The sequence below is a fragment of the Lithobates pipiens genome, unplaced genomic scaffold (assembly GCF_037356315.1).
Source record: "Lithobates pipiens isolate NorthernLeopardFrog02 unplaced genomic scaffold, aLitPip1_a1.2 Scaffold_27, whole genome shotgun sequence".
In the NCBI taxonomy this organism is placed as follows: domain Eukaryota; kingdom Metazoa; phylum Chordata; class Amphibia; order Anura; family Ranidae; genus Lithobates; species Lithobates pipiens.
Window position 1 is genome coordinate 52,101,241 of NW_027507788.1, and position 21,845 is coordinate 52,123,085.

Below are 21,845 nucleotides of genomic sequence, written 5' to 3' on the forward strand. Positions count from 1 at the left end.
TCTACCCTTGCAGCTATAACAGCTTCCCTCCTAAGACAGCTGTCCACAAGGTTTAGGAGTGTATATGGGGATATTTGATCATTCTTCCAGAAGCGCATTTGTGAGGTCAGGCACTGATGTTGGACGAGAAGGCCTGGCTCGCAGTCTCCGCTCTAATTCATCCCAAAGGTGTTATATTTGGTTGAGGTCAGGACTCTGTGCAGGCCAGTCAAGTTCCTCCACCCCAAGCTTGCTCATCCATATCTATATGGCTCTTGCTTTGTGCACGGTCATGTTCTAACAGAGGCCATCCCCAAACAGGTCCCACAAAGTTGGGAGCATGAAATTGTCCAAAATGTCTTGGTATGCTGACACCTTAAGAGTTCCCTTCACTGGAATTAAGGGGCCAAGCCCAACCACTGAAAAACCACCTCCTTACCATAATCCCCCCTCCACCAAATGATTTGGACCAGTGCACAAAGCAAGGTCCATAAAGACATGGATGAGAGAGTTCGGGGTGGAGGACCTTGACTGGCCTGCACAGAGTCCTGACCTCAACCTGATAGAACACCTTTGGGATGAATTAGAGTGGAGACTGCAAGCCGGGTCTTATTGTCTAACATCAGTGCCTGACCTCACAAATGTGCTTCTGGAAGAATGGTCAAACATTCCCATAGACAGTTTTCTAAACCTTGTGGACAGCCTTCCCGGAAGACTTGAAGGTCTTATAGCTGCAAAGGGTGGGCAAACTCAAGACTGGGGTGCCATTACAGTTCGTGTGTGTGTAAAGTCAGGTGTACCAACACTTTTGGTAATACAGTGTATAAACAACCCCTTTGCAGTGAGACTGTGGATATGTGTGCAGTCGGCGGTAAGGGGTTAAAAACTAGGGGGGGGGGGGGGGTGACAGCAAAAGAACAGATTAGTATTGGGGTAAAGATCTACTTTAAGCTTTTCTTTTGTAACATTGGACTAACACTTTTCCGTTTATCCTGACAGAATATTGGAGTATACGTCTTTCCATTATTTAGATTGGATAAGAAGGAATGTGTCTGGATTGGATGATCTGTAGCGTCTTGTACACTGTATAGAACCTGGATATGCCCAGCTACAGACATTAAGTGCATCTCTATTGCCAAGGGGCTAAACCCCGATCTCTATTCCCTTATGCAGCCTCTGCACACTTCTTACACTGTTCATCTATTGCAGAGCATTAGAATAATAATCATGGCAGATGAGGCGGATTTACCACCAATGAGCATTGATTTACATGAAACACAGAGGAATAACTGTAGCAGCAGGGAAGATATAGATCCATAAATCATTTACATAATACATTTAATAACTCTCTCTATACTTTTCATCACGCTCATCACAAGCATTCCGCAGAGCTCCACTATGTGGGAAATCCTCAGACACCTTTATTCCTCCACTCTCATTTTCCCTTGAATGCAGGCTTGAGTCTTCCTTTGGTTTCCTAATGCCCCGTATACACGGTCGGAATCTCCGACAAAGAGTCAGGCGGGAGCTTTACATTGTATATTCCCATCGTGTGTATGCCCCATCGGACTTTTATCCTCAAAAATTCTGACGGACTTAGATAGAGGACATGTTCTAAATATTTCCGACAGAACCAATTCCTATCGGGAAAACCGCTCGTCTGTATGCTTTTCTGACGGACCAGAAACGTTGCATGCTCTGAAGCAAGTACGAGACGGAAGCGATCGGTGTGGTAAAACTAGCGTTGGTATTGGAGCTAGCACATTCCTCACACTGCTAATTCTGCGATCTTTTAATGCAGCTCATTATTGACTTCTTTATAATACTGGAAGAATGAAGTCGCTTTGCTGCTCATATTCACACAGAGTTCTCACAAACTTCTTTCTTCATTATTTCTCCTCATCGCGTGAATCTTATTTTTCAAAAGCCCGATCTCCATAATAATGTTTAGAATTATTTTTTATAGTCTTTTTATTTCATCAAGATCTCCTTTTTTTGGGATTATTGAAAAATGATCACAAACTGAACAGCAGTTAAAAAAAAAAAAAAAATCTGAAAAGCGTGAATCGTCTCTCACCAAACTTGTACTAACACGAGATTAGCAGAAGGAGCCCAAAGGGTGGCACACTGGGCATTGAACTTCCTTTTTATAGTCCTGTCGTACGCGTTGTTTGTCACCGCATTCTTGGCGGTCGGAATTTGGTGTGACCGTATGTATGCAAGACAGCTTGAGCGGAATTCCGTCTGAAAAACCTTCAGAGTTTATTCCGACGGGAAAACCGGTTGTGTGTACGAGGCATTAGATTTCGTAACAGGTTTGGATAACAATGGGCTCTAATAATCAACAACCCCAATGGTAAACTTAATCAGTGATCGGTAACGCTACCCAATGTACTTCACCATTATGCAAAAGTTAAAGTGATTGTAAACGATCTCACTTTGTAAACCCATTCCATTTAAAATAGAAATAAAAGGCAAACACTTGTGTATAGATATAAAAAATAACATACATAACTGTTTCCCTTTTTATAATAAAGTAATCACATTTCCTCTGTTCTCAGCTGCATGAGAGCTGGGGGGAGGAGAAACAGCAGCTCACTGATCTTCAGAGTAAAAGGCTGTGGGGGGGGGGGGGGGGGTGTCAGGAGAAGTCTGATCATTGGAGGAGAGCAGGCTGATTTCCCAGCACAGTATAGAGAACTGACCGCTGTGTGTTTTAATGCTTGGGACTCATGTGCATTAATTACAGCTGAAGCTTAGGAGCCGTTGGGTGTTGTTTTCAGCAGCCCCTGAACTCTCCCCTATGTTATCCTATCTGTACACTCAGTAGTTTATAGGAGCTTAGAGACAGTTGAATTTACTGGCATTTTTCTTTAAAGCAGAAAATTGTGTTCAGGATTGTAGATTGTAGCATTTCAAACACCACCAAATGCTTGTAACTGCAGTAAACCACGTTTGCCTTTATAAGCGTTTGTGGGCATTTGGGAGGCTCTCTTGAGGATATTTTTTATAAAACTATCCTCAAATTCATAGTTTCATAGTTGCTAAGGTTGAATAAAGACACCAGTCCATCCAGCTGAACCTGAGTGAGTGTCTACAATTGTCCCTATCCCTGTACATTGCACACTCACATTGGTCCCTACCCTCAAGGAGCCCACAATCCAAGGTCCCCATTCATATACTAGGGCCAGTTTTGGACAGAAGCCAATTAACCTACCTGCATGTCTTTGGAGCGTGGGAGGAAACCCACGCAGGTACAGGGAGAACATGCAAAATCCAGGCAGGTTTGCACTGTATCTTGCTTTTTTGTTTCCCTGCTGTCGATATGAGGGCACCCCTGTTTTTTTGGCGCCAGTTGGATGAGTATTCCTTGAGAGTTTCCCTCTCTCCCCCTGCCACCACATTTGATCTCTTACCTATAGTTATTTCTCACGTTCCATGGCAATAACATGCGTCTCCCATAATGTTAAGGGTTTTAATTCACCCTCCAAACGGCGTAAAGCCTTCTCCTTTTATAAAAGTCTTGGAGCTAAAATCCTTCTACTCCAGGAAACCCATTTCTCCCACTCCTCCCACCCTAAATTTTTCCATAAAGATTTTCCCCAGGCCTTTTACTCGCTCCACTCGTCCAAGACCAGGGGTGCCGCCATACTCCTCCACTCCTCCCTCCCGATGGAGGTTAAGCATGTATTTAGAGACCCCGACAGTCGTTATGTTATTGTTCAGGGCATTATCCACAACAGAGAACTTACTATCGCCAGTGTTTATGCACCCAACGAGGGCTCAGCCACTTTCTTTGGGTCATTTTTTGAGAAAATAGCACAATACCATTCCTCTCACCTGCTCCTGGGTGGCGATTTTAATGCAGTAGCAAACGCCACTCTAGACCGTTCATCGACATCAACCACTTCTAGAGCTTTCCCGAAGTCGCTCTCTAGAGGTCTACGGGACCTGCAGCTTACTGACACCTGGAGAGCCCACAACATAGGCTGCAGGGAGTACACTTTTTTCTCCCACCCGCATAATAGTTATGCGAGGTTGGACTACATATACTCCACTCCAATTATACTAGCTAATTCTTTAGAAGCTTCCATTCATCCCTGTGTTTGGTCGGACCATCAGGCTATTTCCTTCACCACGGGTTTTATTAGACTCGCCCCTACGCCCCATTCCTGGAGATTGAACGAATCTATTCTCTCGGATGCAGGTGTGGAAGCCCAGGTAGCTCAGTCTCTGGAGGAGTATTTTGCTTTGAATGCTCGCCCAGATTTACAGCCCTCCACTCTCTGGATGGCGCATAAAGCCGTCATTAGAGGGAGACTTATCAGTATTTCCGCGGCCCGTAACAAATCCAACAGACTTAGGATAGTGGAATTAACCAGAGAGTTAGATCACTTATACAAAGACTCATCCTCATTGCACTTGGACTCGACCAGGCGTGCCATAGACCAGAAGCGCCTGGAACTTGACTCCTTGTTGTCATCTAAGGTTGAGAAGACGCTTCGCTGGGCCAAGGCCCGCAGTTTGTTATTCAACAACTCTGCATCGACCTCCTTTGCTAGGAAGTTGTCTAACACACTTCGCCCGCCTCATGTCTACAGGCTGTCTAATAGTGAAGGTTTTGTATCGTCACATCCTAGGGAGGTCCTCAGGATCTTTGAGCAATTCTATTCGAAACTCCTTGAATCCCCCCACACTTTTCCTTCCCCCGTTGACCTGTCCTGGTTACATGACATCCCGCTTCCGACACTCTCCCCCTCACAAATGGAGGCACTGAATGCCCCCATCACGGTTCCTGAGATCTTAGGGGTTCTCAAGTCACTAAAATTGGGTTCTGCCCCTGGTCCGGACGGCTTTTCAGCTCTCTATTACAAGAAATTTTCCATGATTTTAGCCCCTAGAATGATGCAGCTCTTCAACTCCATTTTGTTAGGCGATAGCTTCCCGGAGGAAATGCTGTTAGCTAACATGTCACTGATCCCTAAACCCAATAAAAATCACAATTTACCTCAAAATTTTCGGCCAATCTCGGTTATAAACAACGATATTAAAATATTTAGTAGAATCTTAGCCGACAGACTGGCAAAATTTATCCCTACCCTTATTTCCCCCTTTCAATCGGGTTTCATCCCACATCGCTTTATCACAGATAATATCCGCCTTGCCACCAACGTTATTCAAGATGCCAACCTGTTCTCCCGTAGGCTCCTCCTGCTGAGTTTAGACATACAAAAGGCGTTCGATAGTGTTACATGGAACTATTTAGACACACTTTTGCCACTCATGGGCTTTCGGGGCAGCTTTCTGACGGGTTTCCAAGCCCTTTACAACAATCCTAGGACTCGCATTAAGTTACCTGGCTGTAGCTCAGATTTCTTCCCCATAGGTAAGGGCACTAGACAGGGGTGCCCCCTTTCCCCCTTAATTTTTGCTTTAGCCCTAGAACCCCTGGCTATTGCCCTCCTAAGACATCCTGATATTACTGGTTACACTAAGGGAAATGAAATGTACAAATTTTGCATGTATGCTGATGATGTTTTGATGTTTATTACTAACCCTCATGTCTCTCTCCCCAATCTTTTCATGACACTGTCTCACTTTGCGAAAGTCTCTGGCCTTTCCATTAATATTTCCAAATCTGTAGCCCTCCCCATAGGCTTTACCCCAAATGAATTGGCCCTTATTAAACAAAACTACTCCTTTACTTGGGCTTCCTCCCATATTCCCTACTTAGGTGTGGGACTGCCCGGGAATTTCGAGGACCTCTTTAGGGTCAATTATCCCCCACTGATTAGCAAACTTAAAAACACCCTTAAAAGCTGGCTCTCATTACGTATCCCCTTTATAGGACGAATCACGGCCCTCAAAATGGTTATCCTACCTAGGTTGCTGTATCTATTTCGCTCTCTACCGGTTAAGCTCTCCAAATGTTTTCTCCTTGACCTTCAGTCTCATTTCAACAGATTTATCTGGAACAATAAAGCTCCCAGGTTTGCCAGGGGGGTACTTTACAGATCTATGAAAAATGGGGGTTTGGGGGTACCCCAGATTTGGTTGTACTACCTTTCCTGCAGATTTACTCAACAAGCACAGTGGTCGATCCCTAATTCTAGAGTCCCCTGGGTGAAGTTTGAGAGTGACTCGATCGCTCCATTCTTCCTCCCTGGACTTATGTGGTCAACTAATCGTCCTCACTCGGCGCTAAACACCCGTAATACTATAGTGGCAGATTGCCTCTTACTGTGGCACCGCTTTAAGCAGAAATACGACCTTGTCCTGGGTGGCTCTATGGGCGCCTCCTTCCTGGGTGACCCTAGGTTCCCCCTGGCTTACCTCCATCCTGAATCTTTTGGTATGTGGGTCCATTGTGGGCTTACCCAGCTGAAGGACTTTGTGTCGGGCTCTGGCTTTGTTCCTTTTTCGACACTGCAGGCCCAACACCAACTCCCGGATTCTGAACGTTTTAGATACCTGCAGATCCGCCACTTCTTTCTCTCCCGTTATGCACTCCATCCCCAGGCACAGCTCACTATCTTTGAAGACGTATGCTTTAATTTCCCACGTCAAAGAGGATTGATCTCTCTGATATATAAGGCCCTGGAGGGACATTCGGAAGGTCAATCTCTGCGTTATAGAACGCGCTGGGAGGAGGAATTGGCGCTGGAGGCAGGAGTGGTGGATTGGGAGGAAGGTTGGAACAATATGCGCAAATGCACCAGATCCCTAACTGTTAGGGAGACGGCCATCAAAGTTCTCACCAGGTGGTACTACACCCCGGTACGATTGCGCCAGATTTATCCCCTTACATCCCCCAACTGTTTTAGGGGGTGTAATCACCCCGGCACTTTTATTCACATTTTTTGGGACTGTGACTTAATTCGTCCTGTCTGGCAGGAGGTCCTGAGACTGATGGACGGGTTCGCTGGCCGAGCACTGTCCCTCTCTTATCACCACTGTCTTCTCTTCCAAACCCCGCCTGACACTCCTAAACACTTTGTGCGGTTGGTGCACTCTATGTGCGTCGCTGTACTATGGACTATTGCACTTCACTGGAAATCCCAGTCGATACCATTAGCACAGGTTCTCTCACGTATTGATCAGGTGATGTTGTCTGAAAAGATCTTTCACACTTTACATGATACGGAACGAATTTATGACCTTAAATGGAACCCATGGTTCCTATTTCGCTTATTGAAGTGATCGCACCTTCGGTTTTTTCATGCAGCTTTTTTTATTTTTTTGCTCTCTATTTGCATCTTTCCTCTTCTCCCTTTGTTTCTTTCTGTTCTTTTTCCCCTCTTTCTCTTTCATGTTCCTTCTTTTGTATTTTGGCTATGATGGTCAGCTCATTGAACGTGTTAGTCTCCTTTCCTTCTCTAACCTGTGGTTGGATGTGAGACCCATACTGTTTATCTGTAATTGGTGGTTTGTCCTGCAGTGTTCTGCTATTTGTTTATCACCTGTCTGTAACCTTATCATCCAACTACTTTTGCTAATGTTGAAATTTGATTCATTTTGCTAATGTTGAAATTTGATTCATTTTGCTGACTCTGTATTTCTGTTAATGTCTTTAATAAAATCCTTTTTGAAAACATAAAAAAAAAAATCCAGGCAGGTAGTGTCGTGGTTGGTATTCGAATAGCGACCCTTTTTTTACTGCTAGGTGAGAGTGCCAACCACTACACCACTGTGCCAGAAATGCTCATATCTGCAGCTAAATGCACATAAACTCAGTATGTAAAAGTTGTAAAATGAGATTTTTCACTGTCGGTTATCAGCTGTCAGTTTCCAGTGTTTAGAAAAGGTTTTCAATGGCCCGTGTACATGAAGCCTTAGTGTGGGCACTTTTTATAGAACTGCAGAGGGACTGGCAGGCTCACCAGGGATTGCACACAAATATAAAGAGAACAGGATATTTTTTTCATACAAGTACATGGAAGAAATATGAAATGTTGGGACTACATATTCTTTAACACTCTCACTTTGTGTATTATGTGCAGTTTGTTGAATGTAACCTCCCTCTCCCGCTTCCTCTAGGTGAGGCTGCAGTGGGCTCATAGAGCGGGTAGATCGGGCCATGAAACCCCCCTCACTGCATTGTCACAAGCTGTCATTTAGGCAAATATAAGAAATTAGCCGGGAGGGCTGTCAGCTAAACAAATGAATGTGATAAAGGACATCAATCATGTGGTATCCCAGCCATATATCCGTCAAATATTCAGCATCTGGTACTCACATTGCACTTCAATGTACTGTCGGGTCTCCAGATCCTTCACAGCTGGATGGTCAACCATACACACAAACGGAACTTCGTCATCTTCTCGGAGAACGGTGATGGATATCTGACTGCGTACTCTAAACATCTTGTTGTCCACGGCCTCCACTTCCGTTTTACTACCTGTGAACATGCCGAACAAGTCATTAGGTCAAAGTAATAACAAAACGCCACTTTCATCACTTTGATTTCCCGCAGTAACGCTGCGGCTTTTTGTTCTCTCACTTCTCCCCTATGTACTAAGTGCACTTTGCAGAGTCATTTTCTCCGTCTTGTCAAATGCATGTCCTAGTTTTTTGTTTGCCTCCACAACTGTAAGCAATGTCAAAATGACCTGGTTGCCAGTTCCTCCATCTAATAGGTCATTTCGATTTGCTTTTTTCTTTTCTGCATAGAAATATCATACGGCTGAGCAATGACTCACTCGCTTTCCTTAACAAGCAACTAGCCGTCTCTTTGTTTCATGTTCTACACCGACACGCTAAATCGCTTCTAAGGTCTGTGCCGTTTCTGCTTCTCAGCGATGAATCACATGGAGCTTGCAGCATTAGAATAAAGCCTGTCAAACTTAACCTTTGACATACATGCAGAATTCCTTATTGCCATGTGACTGCAGCGCGCCGCTTGGTGCATATGGAAAATCGCTTAAATCTCAGAGCAAGCATAATAGACATTAAGATGTAACATTCTATTAGGTACCGGTATATATATTCAATTCCCCCGGCCTTGTGCATCATGAATAAAAACAAATGGCCAACGTATGAGCAGTCAGACACCAAGCCTGACTATATTACAAAGGACTGATCATCATAATGCAATCACTTAACGACGCTTAAAGCTGAATTCCAGGCAAATGGCTAAATACACAAATGTAATATGAATAAGAGAAGCCATTTAACCTGCAAAACAATTTGTAATTCATTCCATCCAGTCCTGAGATTTATGCAGCTCTGCCACACAGCACAGCCCTTTCTGGCAGGGCCGCATACCAGATTTTTTTTCTTTACAGATTTTCAATAATACTTAGTGTCTAAGCCCTTGTACACACGGTCGGAGATTCCGACGGAATGTTTCCTATCGGACCGTTTTGTCAGATATTCCTGACTGTGTGTGGTCTGCTTCGGACTGTTTCCGTCGGAATATCCGACAGACCAAGTTTTCTAACTTGCCGGTAAAATTTTCAGACAAAATGCTCCTATCGGACATACTCCGATCATGTGTAGCCTACTCCGAAGGACAAAGTGCCACCCTTGCTCAGATAAAATTCCTAGACCAAAGCTATTGGCTACTAGCCTGAACATAGTCCCGTCGTAACGAAATAACGTCATCACGTTCTATGCAATCGGATTTTCCGACAACTTTGTCCGACCGTGTGTATGCAACAGTTTTGGACAAAATTCGCTGGACAAAATCGTGTACAAGGGCTAAGGCTGGCCATGCACAAGGCAATTTCTTTGTTTCATCCAACCAGTGGGTTAAAAGAAAAAAAAAATTACCCAAAACACCCATCCACATAGTCAGTGTAGACGGGGGAATCCTCCTCACTGGCACTTTGTATTCTGACAACGATGAGACTTCCAAGCCATCAGATTACACAGATCAGTGCTGCAGTCTATTGCCTGCAGTGCAGATCAAGGGGAAAATACCAATAGGGTGGTTGCACAGAAGTCAGTCGGTAGATCAGCTTTCCACTCAACCACAGGGGCCACACATGGATCAAAATTCAGGTTTAAATCCCTGTGTGGCCAGCTTAAGTTCACCTTTTCAGAAAAAGAAAAAAAGAAAGTGAACACCCCACAACCTCCCATGGTACCTGCTGTACTTACCTCTGTGGGTGACAAGTTGTCAGTGCCCATGTAACTAGCGCAACAGCCTGGGGATTTGAAATCCCTGTTCTTCTCCCCCTTCATTATGTAGGGCTTCCAGGACAGATTAGAGCAATTGATCACCAGAACAAAGCATCACTCTGATCCATCCTGGATGATGAACTGCAGAAAAGGGGTAGACAAGCAAGGATTTTAAATCCCCAGGCTGCTTGGGCACTGACAACTTGTCACCCACAGAGGTAAGTATAGCAGGAACTATGGGGTGTGAGGTGTAGGGTGTTTGTTCACCTTTTCATTTTGTCTGAAAGTATTCATTTTTGTGTTAAAGTCTAGCTAAAGGCAATGTTTTTTTATTCTAAAAACTGGTCAGTTTTTTATTGTTGTGTGTACCCCCTGTTCTGGAGACTCCCCTTTTCCCGATTGTACCATTTACCATTATCACTAACAGTGACAGCAAAAGAAAATCAAACAAACATTTTTAGTTGTCCCCTGAAAGGTAACAGAGGGGAAATCTAATGGGAACACTAGTTCTGGTGACTTGGGGGTCCTCAAGGAATTCCCTTAACTTGCCAGGATAGCCTCTCACTTCCTGTTTAGCTAAGAGACAGGAAGTGAAGGGAAATCACCATAATGGGACACAGATGGCAAAAAAAAAAAAAAAAAAAATCTGACAGGGGTTTTAACCCCCGTTACTCTATGCAAAATGAAAAAATATATATATAAAAGTGTTGCCTTTAGTTCTACTTGAAGCTGCCTGATCCATCCTGGAAGAACTGCAGAAAGGGGAAGAAAAGTGGAAATTTCCAATCCTCAGACTGTTGCACCGGCTTCATGGACAATGACAGCTCATCTCCCTTTCAGGCAAATACAGTGGGGGGGTGTAGGGAGTATATATGGTGTTAGTTTACCTTTTTATTCTTTCCCAAAAAGGTAAAACTAACCCTTTAAGGGTGTGCAAAGGAAAAGAAATGTTGATGAGCTAATTTCACTGCCGATCTGCTTTCTCCTCCTATCAGCATGCTCGCTGATCAGCTTTGTGCTGCTTCTCCCTTTCCTAATCTGAACTCTGTTGTACAAGACCTGCAAGAGGCTAGCACCAAATCACATTCAGGTACTTGCTCTAGTTGTAACAACTTTAACAAAAGTAAAAAAAAAAAAAAACTTTAAATAATGAGTTCATGAATACAGAGTTGAATTAATTAGTTCTTCTATGTGCCTGAAATTCAGCTTTGACGGTAGAAGAGCAGTGTCTGAATACATTCATGGTATAGTATATACTTGTAGTGCTTTACCAATTCTCATCTATGTTGCAGCTAAACAAATATAATGCATTATGCATTACATCAGCCAACCAAAGATAAATGCCGTCTGACAAAAAATGAAATATGATTGGTTGACACAGATACGGAATATCATAGCTCTGGGCACTGATATTAAATAAGTCATATGGTATTCTGATAAGTTAAACTTCCCATTGCAAGAGCTTTCTACTTCAATCTCTTGGAACATACTGATGAAAATGCTTCCCTTTATATCACCACTAAAATGCTGCACCAAACAGGGAAAAATGACAACAAAAAAAAAAAAAGAGGAGGGACGTTTACAATACAGATATCTCAATGGATGCAAAGCCCTGGAGTTCAGGGGTTGGCTTGGCTACTGGATTCTGAGTGGTCATGGATTAATAGGTCTAACGCATTGAAACACACATGTATATTCTTCAACTGCTCTAAAATAATGTGCAGGGTCTTAAAATAATTGGGGTATTCAAAACAATGCATAAAAGGTACAACAAAAAAACCAACCCATGTGGTGCAGCGTACTATAAGATAATGTGGATGTGCCCTTAACCACTTTCAGACCGGACCATTTTGCTGGTAAATGACCAGAGGTCTTTTTACACTTTGGCACTGCGCTGCTTTAACTGGTAATTGCGCGGTCATGCAATGTTGTACCCAAACAAAATTTGCGTCCTTTTCTTCCCACAAATAGAGCTTTCTTTTGATGGTATTTGATTGCCTCTGCGATTTTTATTTTTTGCGATATAAACGTAAAAAGACCGCAAATTTTGAAAAAAAATGATATTTTCTACTTTTTGTTATTAGAAAAATCCAATAAACTCAATTTTAGTCATACATTTAGGCCAAAATGTATTCAGCCACATGTCTTTGGTAAAAAAAAAGTCAATAATTGTATATTTATTGGTTTGCGCAAAAGTTGTCACATCTACAAACTAAGGTACGTTTTCTGGAATTTACGCAGCTTTTAGTTTACGACTGCCTATCTCATTTCTTGAGGTGCTAAAATGGCAGGGCAGTACAAAACCCCCCCAAATGACCCCATTTTGGAAAGTAGACCCCCTAAGGAAATTGATAAGAGGCATGTTGAGCCCATTGAATATTTTATTTTTTTGCCTCAAGCGATTGAATAATGACAAAAAAAAAATTTTTTATTTTTTTTTTACACAAAGTTGTCACTAAATGATATATTGCTCACACATGCTATGGGCGTATGTGAAATGACACCCCAAAATAAATTCTGCTGCTTCTCCTGAGTACGGGGATACCACATATGTGGGACTTTTTGGGAGCCTAGCCGCGTACGGGGCCCCGAAAACCAAGCACCGCCTTCAGGCTTTCTAAGGGCGTAAATTTTTGAGTTCACTTCTCACTACCTATTACAGTTTTGAAGGCCATAAAATGCCAAGATGGCACAAAACCCCCACAAATGACCCCATTTTAGAAAGTAGACACCCCAAGCTATTTGCTGAGAGGCATGTTGAGTCCATGGAATATTTTATATTTTGCCACAAGTTGCGGGAAAATTACAAACTTTTTTTTTTTTTTTTTTTTTTTTCACAAAGTTGTCACTAAATGATATATTGCTCACGCATGCCATGGGCATATGTGAAATGACACCCCAAAATAAATTCTGCTGCTTCTCCTGAGTACGGGGATACCACATATGTGGGACTTTTTGGGAGCCTAGCCGCGTACGGGGCCCCGAAAACCAAGCACCGCCTTCAGGCTTTCTAAGGGCGTTACAGTTTTGAAGGCCATAAAATGCCAAGATGGCACAAACCCCCCCCAAATGACCCCATTTTGGAAAGTAGACACCCCTAAATTTAGGGGTACACTAGTGAGACTAGGTAATAAATGGCGGGTGCCCTGAAACTATAAAAAAATAACTAACCAACCAGCGTCACCTGTAACAGTTATATGGTGATCACTGGTGAAAGGGTTAACTAGGGGGCAATTAGGGGGCTTTATGCGGTAGTATATGGGGGTCCCTGGCGCTATAAAAAGCTGCAGCGAACCTAAATACCTACCTGCCTAACTAGCGTCACCTGTGACACTAATACAGCGATCAGAAAAACTATTGCTTATTAGGCTGGGTTCACACTGGAGCGATGCGGGAACGCCACGAATGCGCGGCGGGTTCCCGCATCGCATGCCTCCCGGCGGCAGTTCACACTGCCCTATGCGAACTGCTGGGAGTGTCAGTGAAATGTTACTGACACCCCCAGATCAGTTCGCATATCGCAGTGCGATCTGCAAACTCGGATCGCATGGTGTGAACACCCATGCGATCCGATTCTGCTGCGGGCCAAAAAAAGGGTCCCGTGCGAATTTGCGGCGGGTGTGGCGAATGGCTGAACTCGAATCGCACAGAGATCGGATGTGATTTGCACTGCAGTGCGGTGCGAATCACATCCGTTCTCATAAACCGCTGCAATGTGAACCCAGCCTTAGTGACACTGGCGACGGGGGGTGATCACGGGGTTAAACCTTTATTGGGGGGGTTAGGGGGGTACATTAGAACTAAAGGGGGCTAACTCTAACTGCCCTAACAGTTATTACAGTCACAAATGACACCAATGCAAAAAAAAAAAAAAAAAAAAAAAAAATGACATTGGTGTCACTGTGACTGGGGGGCAGGGGTAATTGGGGGGGTGATCGGGGGGTAAAGGGGGGGTGTGAGTGTGCCTGGCATGTTCTACTGTGTGTGTAGAGTGTTGGTGCAACTCACCGATCCGCTCTCCTCCGTGTCGGAACGAAAAATACCGACACGGAGGAGAGAATACATCACTTCCTCTCCTGTGTTTACATTACAGGAGAGGAAGTGATGTCACCGGGGATTTCTATTCGTCGGGAGCGATCGCGAGGGGGTGGCCATGAATGAATGGCCGCCCCCTCGTCCCGGATCGCTCCCGGACGAAAACCGACCGCCGCAGGCACCGGGCGGGGGCCCGATCGGGCCCCCGACCCGCGGGAGGCAAGGGACGTACATGTAAGTCCTTATGCCTGCCCGTGCCATTCTACCGACGTACATCGGCGTGCGGCGGTCGGCAACTGGTTAAAGCGCTAATAAACCTAAAGACAAAAAAAAATATTAAACTGAACCTTACCAATTCCTAGACGTTGTGATTGTATTATATTTCTTTTTTTAGTCTTTTTTTTCACCTTGGGATCTAGCCAGTAAATCTGTTATTTTTCAACTTCCTTTAAGGGCTTGTTTACACTTGGTTCAAGATGTCATTGGACACACCTTTTTTTAACCACAAGCACTCTGAATGACAAACAAATCACCTGTCACAAAATAAAATGGTTACCTTACAGTCCTGTTCACACATTGTGTTTGCTTTGCTTCAAAAAGTATACCCCATGTCGCTTTAGTGGTGCTTCAAAGTGTCTCCAAAACCTCCATAGGAGTCTATAACAAAGGCTGCTTACAGCACCTGAGCTTCTGATGGTGTGCAACATAGGAACCCTATAGCAGAAGGTGAGTGGTGAGCAGGGACTGGAGAAAGAGGAATGGGTGGCAGAGGATCGGCAGAGCAGGAGAAATTAGCAGATGCCACATGTGGTGGAAGCAATATAGCAGGGAGCGGGGACCGGAAAGCAAGGAGGATCAGAAGAGCTGGGCTTACTACAAAGTAGGGGGATCAGCAGAGCTGGGCTTACTACAGAGTAGGGGGATCAGCAGAGCTGGGCTTACCACAGAGTAGGGGGGATCAGCAGAGCTGGGCTTACCACAGAGTAGGGGGATCAGCAGAGCTGGGCTTACCACAGAGTAGGGGGATCAGCAGAGCTGGGCTTACCACAGAGTAGGGGCATCAGCAGAGCTGGGCTTACCACAGAGTAGGGGCATCAGCAGAGCTGGGCTTACCACAGAGTAGGGGCATCAGCAGAGCTGGGCTTACCACAGAGTAGGGGCATCAGCAGAGCTGGGCTTACCACAGAGTAGGGGCATCAGCAGAGCTGGGCCTACCACAGAGTAGGGGCATCAGCAGAGCTGGGCCTACCACAGAGTAGGGGGATCAGCAGAGCTGGGCTTACCACAGAGTAGGGGGATCAGCAGAGCTGGGCTTACCACAGAGTAGGGGGATCAGCAGAGCTGGGCTTACCACAGAGTAGGGGGATCAGCAGAGGTGGGCTTGCCACAGAGTAGGGGCATCAGCAGAGCTGGGCTTGCCACAGAGTAGGGGCATCAGTAGAGCTGGGCTTGCCACAGAGTAGGGGCATCAGTAGAGCTGGGCTTGCCACAGAGTAGGGGCATCAGTAGAGCTGGGCTTGCCACAGAGTAGGGGCATCAGTAGAGCTGGGCTTGCCACAGAGTAGGGGCATCAGTAGAGCTGGGCTTGCCACAGAGTAGGGGCATCAGTAGAGCTGGGCTTGCCACAGAGTAGGGGCATCAGTAGAGCTGGGCTTGCCACAGAGTAGGGGCATCAGTAGAGCTGGGCTTGCCACAGAGTAGGGGCATCAGTAGAGCTGGGCTTGCCACAGAGTAGGGGCATCAGTAGAGCTGGGCTTGCCACAGAGTAGGGGCATCAGTAGAGCTGGGCTTGCCACAGAGTAGGGGCATCAGTAGAGCTGGGCTTGCCACAGAGTAGGGGCATCAGTAGAGCTGGGCTTGCCACAGAGTAGGGGCATCAGTAGAGCTGGGCTTGCCACAGAGTAGGGGCATCAGTAGAGCTGGGCTTGCCACAGAGTAGGGGCATCAGCAGAGCTGGGCTTACCACAAAGTAGGGGGATCAGCAGAGCTGGGCTTACTACAAAGTAGTGGGATCAGAAGAGCTGGGCTTACTACAAAGTAGGGGGATCAGCAGAGCTGGGCTTACCACAGAGTAGGGGGATCAGCAGAGCTGGGCTTACCACAGAGTAGGGGGATCAGCAGAGCTGGGCTTACCACAGAGTAGGGACATCAGTAGAGGTGGGCTTACCACAGAGTAGGGGGATCAGCAGAGCTGGGCTTACTACAAAGTAGGGGGATCAGCAGAGCTGGGCTTGCCACAGAGTAGGGGCATCAGTAGAGCTGGGCTTGCCACAGAGTAGGGGCATCAGTAGAGCTGGGCTTGCCACAGAGTAGGGGCATCAGTAGAGCTGGGCTTGCCACAGAGTAGGGGCATCAGCAGAGCTGGGCTTACCACAAAGTAGGGGGATCAGCAGAGCTGGGCTTACTACAAAGTAGTGGGATCAGAAGAGCTGGGCTTACTACAAAGTAGGGGGATCAGCAGAGCTGGGCTTACCACAGAGTAGGGGGATCAGCAGAGCTGGGCTTACCACAGAGTAGGGGGATCAGTAGAGGTGGGCTTACCACAGAGTAGGGGGATCAGCAGAGCTGGGCTTACCACAGAGTAGGGGCATCAGTAGAGCTGGGCCTACCACAGAGTAGGGGGATCAGCAGAGCTGGGCTTACCACAGAGTAGGGGGATCAGCAGAGCTGGGCTTACCACAGAGTAGGGGCATCAGTAGAGCTGGGCCTACCACAGAGTAGGGGGATCAGCAGAGCTGGGCTTACCACAGAGTAGGGGGATCAGCAGAGCTGGGCTTACCACAGAGTAGGGGGATCAGCAGAGCTGGGCTTACCACAGAGTAGGGGCATCAGCAGAGCTGGGCTTACCACAGAGTAGGGGCATCAGCAGAGCTGGGCTTGCCACAGAGTAGGGGCATCAGTAGAGCTGGGCTTGCCACAGAGTAGGGGCATCAGTAGAGCTGGGCTTGCCACAGAGTAGGGGCATCAGTAGAGCTGGGCTTGCCACAGAGTAGGGGCATCAGTAGAGCTGGGCTTGCCACAGAGTAGGGGCATCAGTAGAGCTGGGCTTGCCACAGAGTAGGGGCATCAGTAGAGCTGGGCTTGCCACAGAGTAGGGGCATCAGTAGAGCTGGGCTTGCCACAGAGTAGGGGCATCAGTAGAGCTGGGCTTGCCACAGAGTAGGGGCATCAGCAGAGCTGGGCTTACCACAAAGTAGGGGGATCAGCAGAGCTGGGCTTACTACAAAGTAGTGGGATCAGAAGAGCTGGGCTTACTACAAAGTAGAGGGATCAGCAGAGCTGGGCTTACCACAGAGTAGGGGGATCAGCAGAGCTGGGCTTACCACAGAGTAGGGGGATCAGCAGAGCTGGGCTTACCACAGAGTAGGGGGATCAGCAGAGCTGGGCTTACTACAGAGTAAGGGGATCAGCAGAGCTGGGGTTTACTGCTGAGTGAGGAATCAGCAAAACTGGCAGTAATACCGAGCTGGGGCTCTGTTGAACAGGGGTACTAATTCGCTTGGGATCTGCTGAGTGGGGTTCCTACTGAGCCAGGCTTCAGTAAAGTTTCAAAAAAATAATTAAGCATCAAAAACCACATCAAAAAAGCATTTTGAAGTGGTAAGAGTTTTAATGTGTTAAAATGGGGAATGTACCCCAACTTTAACACACATTAAAACTCCTACCACTTCAAGATGTCCATCTAAAGTGGCAATTAGAGGGTTGAAAGGAAACATTTACCTATCACAGGGGTGCTTACACTTGGCAGCTTTTATTCCTCTATGCAAACTAAGCAGCAGTGGGCTCTCATCACCGACAAGGTTTCGATCTACACCCAGTCCTTCCAGGTTGGTGGGCTCCGGCCGTGTGAATGGCCGAGCTGCCATGACATCACTTCTGCTCCTGCTCATGGGAGCCACCGATCACGGCACAGCAATCTGATGGGATGGTATACTCAGTATGCTGTCCCTTACACCCCTTTCACACCAGGGCGTTTTGCAGGCGCTATAGCGTTAGAAATAGCGCCTGCAATCCACCCTAAAGAAGCTGCACCATTGTGTGTAGTGTGAAAGCCCCGAGGGCTTTCACACTACAGCGGTGCGCTGGCAGGACGTCAGAAAAAAGTCCTGCCAGCAGCTTCTTTGGAGCGGTGAAGGAGCAGTGTGTTTACCGCTCCTCCACCACTGCTCCCCATTGAAATCAATGGGGCAGCGCTGTAATACCGTCGGCAAAACGCAGCTATTGCGGCATATTGCCGGCGGTTTTAACCCCTTCGCGCCCGCTAGCGGGGGGTAAAAGCACCCTGCTAGCGGCAGAAATGCGCCACAAATCCGCCGGTAAAACGCTGCTAAAAATAGCGGCATTTTACCGCTGACGCAATGGGCGGTGTGATGTGAAAGGGGTCTTAAGAGCGCAGTGCACATGTGCCGCCAACTGTAGAACTAGTGAATATTTCCTAAACCGTGCAAGTTTAGAAGATATTTTTTGTACTTACAGGTAAGCTTTATTATAAGTCACCAAGTGGTGTTTACTATTGCTTTAACTGTTACATATGCAGGGCAGCTTGTTCTGTTGAAAAATAACAGACTTACTGGGCGGATCACCAGGTTATAATAATAATAATAAAAAAAAAAGCCTAAAAAAGGAAAACGAATGCAGCCATTACACGCAAGAATCAGTAAGCTGCAATATAATCAATGTTTGTTCTTCGGTTTAATACCGCTTTAACTTTTGTTCTATCGCTTTAACCTGTATGATCATGGGCGGCCTGCTTATTGCTGCGTATGGCTTATATAACTTGTATAGCATCGGATGATTCATTTACCATGACACATGCTTACAACATGTCAGCTCATCTTACCTTCGATCTCATGATTTCCCTTGAACCAGCGTATTACCGCAGCTGGTTTGCTGGCCATGGCTGTGCAGTTCATCTCCACTTCATCCCCTTCCATATACGTGTCCTTCTGCACATCAATGACCAGGTTGTTTGGTGGAACTGAAACATAAACAAAGATGGGGTGGAAGGACATAGCAAGAGATGGGCGATTATCATGGAGATCTGTCTTTTGGAGCAAAGGGAACCAAGGAGAAAAGCTACAGAATTAGGAATTTACAGCACTGAAAGCTTTAGCTAACATGCAGCAGACTACACCGGGGCTCATTTATAAAACCCAACAGAACCGTTGCCCATGGCAACCAGCGAGTCCTTCATCCTATTTCCTAGCCCCCAAGGGAGGAACGCCAGCTGCAATCATGATACATCTTGCAGCCTATCAGATGGGTTTTCCTTCACGCTGTCTTCTATAAATAAGCCCCGACACGTGTGACCGGATTAAAGACCTTCAATGATCGTGACACGTTTTGGCCTTTGTGGACAGATGACTCCGAACAACGGTTTTAGACAAATGAGATAAAAGGCCACACACTAAAAGAGGTTAACACAAATATCACCAAAGACCAGGACAGATTGCCTGCGACACAACAGATGTAGATGACATATTCATTAACTGAGAGGGTCAGCGGAATGCAGCAACATCACTTGTTTTTAGACATTATAAAGGGATAAATGAAACAGAAAATGCTTGCATAGGAAAAATAGAAGAGAGGAAGGTGAAATTCAGGGCATAGAAGAGCGAGAGCGATGAAGAAGAGATGATAGGAAAACGGGCGACATACAGATATGACTGGGGGTAGGGGGGTGTTACTGCTTACTAAGAACTGTAATAGTGGTGTAGGCCTCTTGTGGGGGGTCCGTGTAGAGCTGGCAGAAGTATCTCCCCTCATCGTGGATAGACACGTTCGTGAGCGACACCCTCAGCTCGTTACTGGAGAAGTTCACCAGCTGGAACCGTGCGTCTTTCAGAGCTGCGGAATTCAAGATTATTAGTACTTTCCAGTAAATAATAAAGCAAAGTCACATGCATCACCATCTGTTGTCAGCCTTGGAAGAAGTGCACATTACTCAGTATTAAAAGAAAAAACACTTAAAGCCATTAAGACGGGGGATTATAGAGTTAAAAGAAAACTATTAAAAAAATCAATAAGACAAAACGGGCATTAACTCCTTACAATACACTTGGTATGAGACTTCCCGGAATGACTTATCAAAGTGCAGACATGGATCTATAGCTGTGAACCACAACGACCAGCATGGTTGGCAAGTAGCCAGAAAAGACCAAGATTGGGCCCCATTTAAATGAAAGTGCTAATAAAAAAAAGAAAAAAAAAAAGGGGGGGGGATACTTCCCTGCTTTGTGCGATGGTATTGCACAGAGCGGTCCCTTACCTCCTCTTCTGGAGTCCTCCTTTCTTGCGGGTGCCCCCTCTGCAAGCTGTGTGCTGCAAGGGCACCCATACGGGCACAACCCCAAACCAGACTGTGTGCATCCATAGATGCACACAGTGGGGCTCAGCCATGTCCTACGCTCCCTTCTCTGAGGATTTGACTGACAGAAGCCTATGGCTCCCGCTGCTATCAGTCTCCTGTCAGACCAGGAAGAGAGCGCAGCACTGCTGCGGATGGGACAGTACTAGACCCGTGAAAGGAGTCAGGTAAGTGTTTAGGGAGGTGGGTGGCCATAACAAGCTGTGAGTCATTGTTTTACCTTCATGCAGGGAATACATTAGGCACATTCTGACTTTAAAAAGCAGCATTTTTTTCTTTAGTTAAATTGTTTTTAAAGTAGCCCCCCCCCCCCCCCCGCCCCCCACCTATTTACAAAATGCTGGATTACAGCAAAAAAAAAAAACATGGAGAGAAAATCATAAATGGAAAATACAAGGGTGAGGGCATTGAGTTTTGCTGCGGGGTCTGAGGATCCCAACTCTACACAGTTCTGGGGTGTTTTGTTTTGAGAAATGGGATCCTGAGCTTTCCCAAGATTTTTTTTATTTGTGCAATCCAGAGCTTCATAAATGTTGGGGCGCTGCCACATAAGCTGGCCTTGCCTTTTAAAGTAATAATAAACCCTCTTTTTTTCTTTACTTAAAAAAACGGAGCACAATAAAATAAAAATCCTCCACTAGATTGTTTGTTAAAATCTTTACCCCACCGCTAGCAGTTTACAACTTACATTGTTGCTAGCTCCAGCTCGCTAAGTGCCGCTTCCCTGAACTTCTGGTCTTCACAGGAAAGAGGTAACAGTGGACAGTGCAGTCTCCAGCCAAGTCCCTTGTCATCCTGTGCTATATAAGGTTGTGTGTTTCTGCTGATGCACACAGTGTAGTGAGACAACTGTAGCCCCTGCATGCAGGCTTAGCTCCACAGGATGCTGCAAGAAAATGGCCACCTGAAAAAGGAAATCTGGGGGAGCAGTTATGGTACTAGCTTAAAGCGGGGTTCCATCCAGAAATGGAACTTCTGTGGATCTGACTATCCCTCCCTCCGTGGTGCTACATTTGGGACCTTTCAGGGCGGAGGGGGGAGCGGATACCTGTCATAACCAAGTATCCGTTCCCACTTCCGGTGAAAGATTGCCACAATCTTGTGCGGCAATATATGCAATGGCTGGCCCTCCTCCTTCCCTACCGCTGCCTTCTGGGAGACACATAAGTCCCAGAAGACAGCAGGGACCATACAGAAAGCAACATTGTAGCTCCCTGGACAGATAAGTGTCCTTATATTAAAAGTCAACAGCTACAGTATTTGTAGCTTCTGACTTTTAATTACTTTTTTTTTTCACCCAGGCAGAACTCCGCTATAAAGTGATAATAAAGTTTCAGCTTTA

The 21,845-nt window shown here is 45.9% G+C and overlaps 1 protein-coding gene across 7 annotated transcripts in view; it reads right to left on the reverse strand.

The window, feature by feature from the left end:
- The window catches only part of CADM1 (cell adhesion molecule 1), a 506,083-nt gene that overhangs the window by 188,136 nt on the left and 296,102 nt on the right, over positions 1–21,845 (reverse strand). For all 7 annotated transcript variants that reach the window (XM_077456955.1, XM_077456956.1, XM_077456952.1 and 4 more), the window contains 3 exons: positions 19,831–19,983; positions 18,977–19,114; positions 8,216–8,377 (listed from right to left, as the gene is read on the reverse strand). In XM_077456955.1, the coding sequence (XP_077313081.1) occupies positions 8,216–8,377; positions 18,977–19,114; positions 19,831–19,983 (453 nt within the window). The remainder of the gene's footprint in view (positions 1–8,215; positions 8,378–18,976; positions 19,115–19,830; positions 19,984–21,845) is intronic.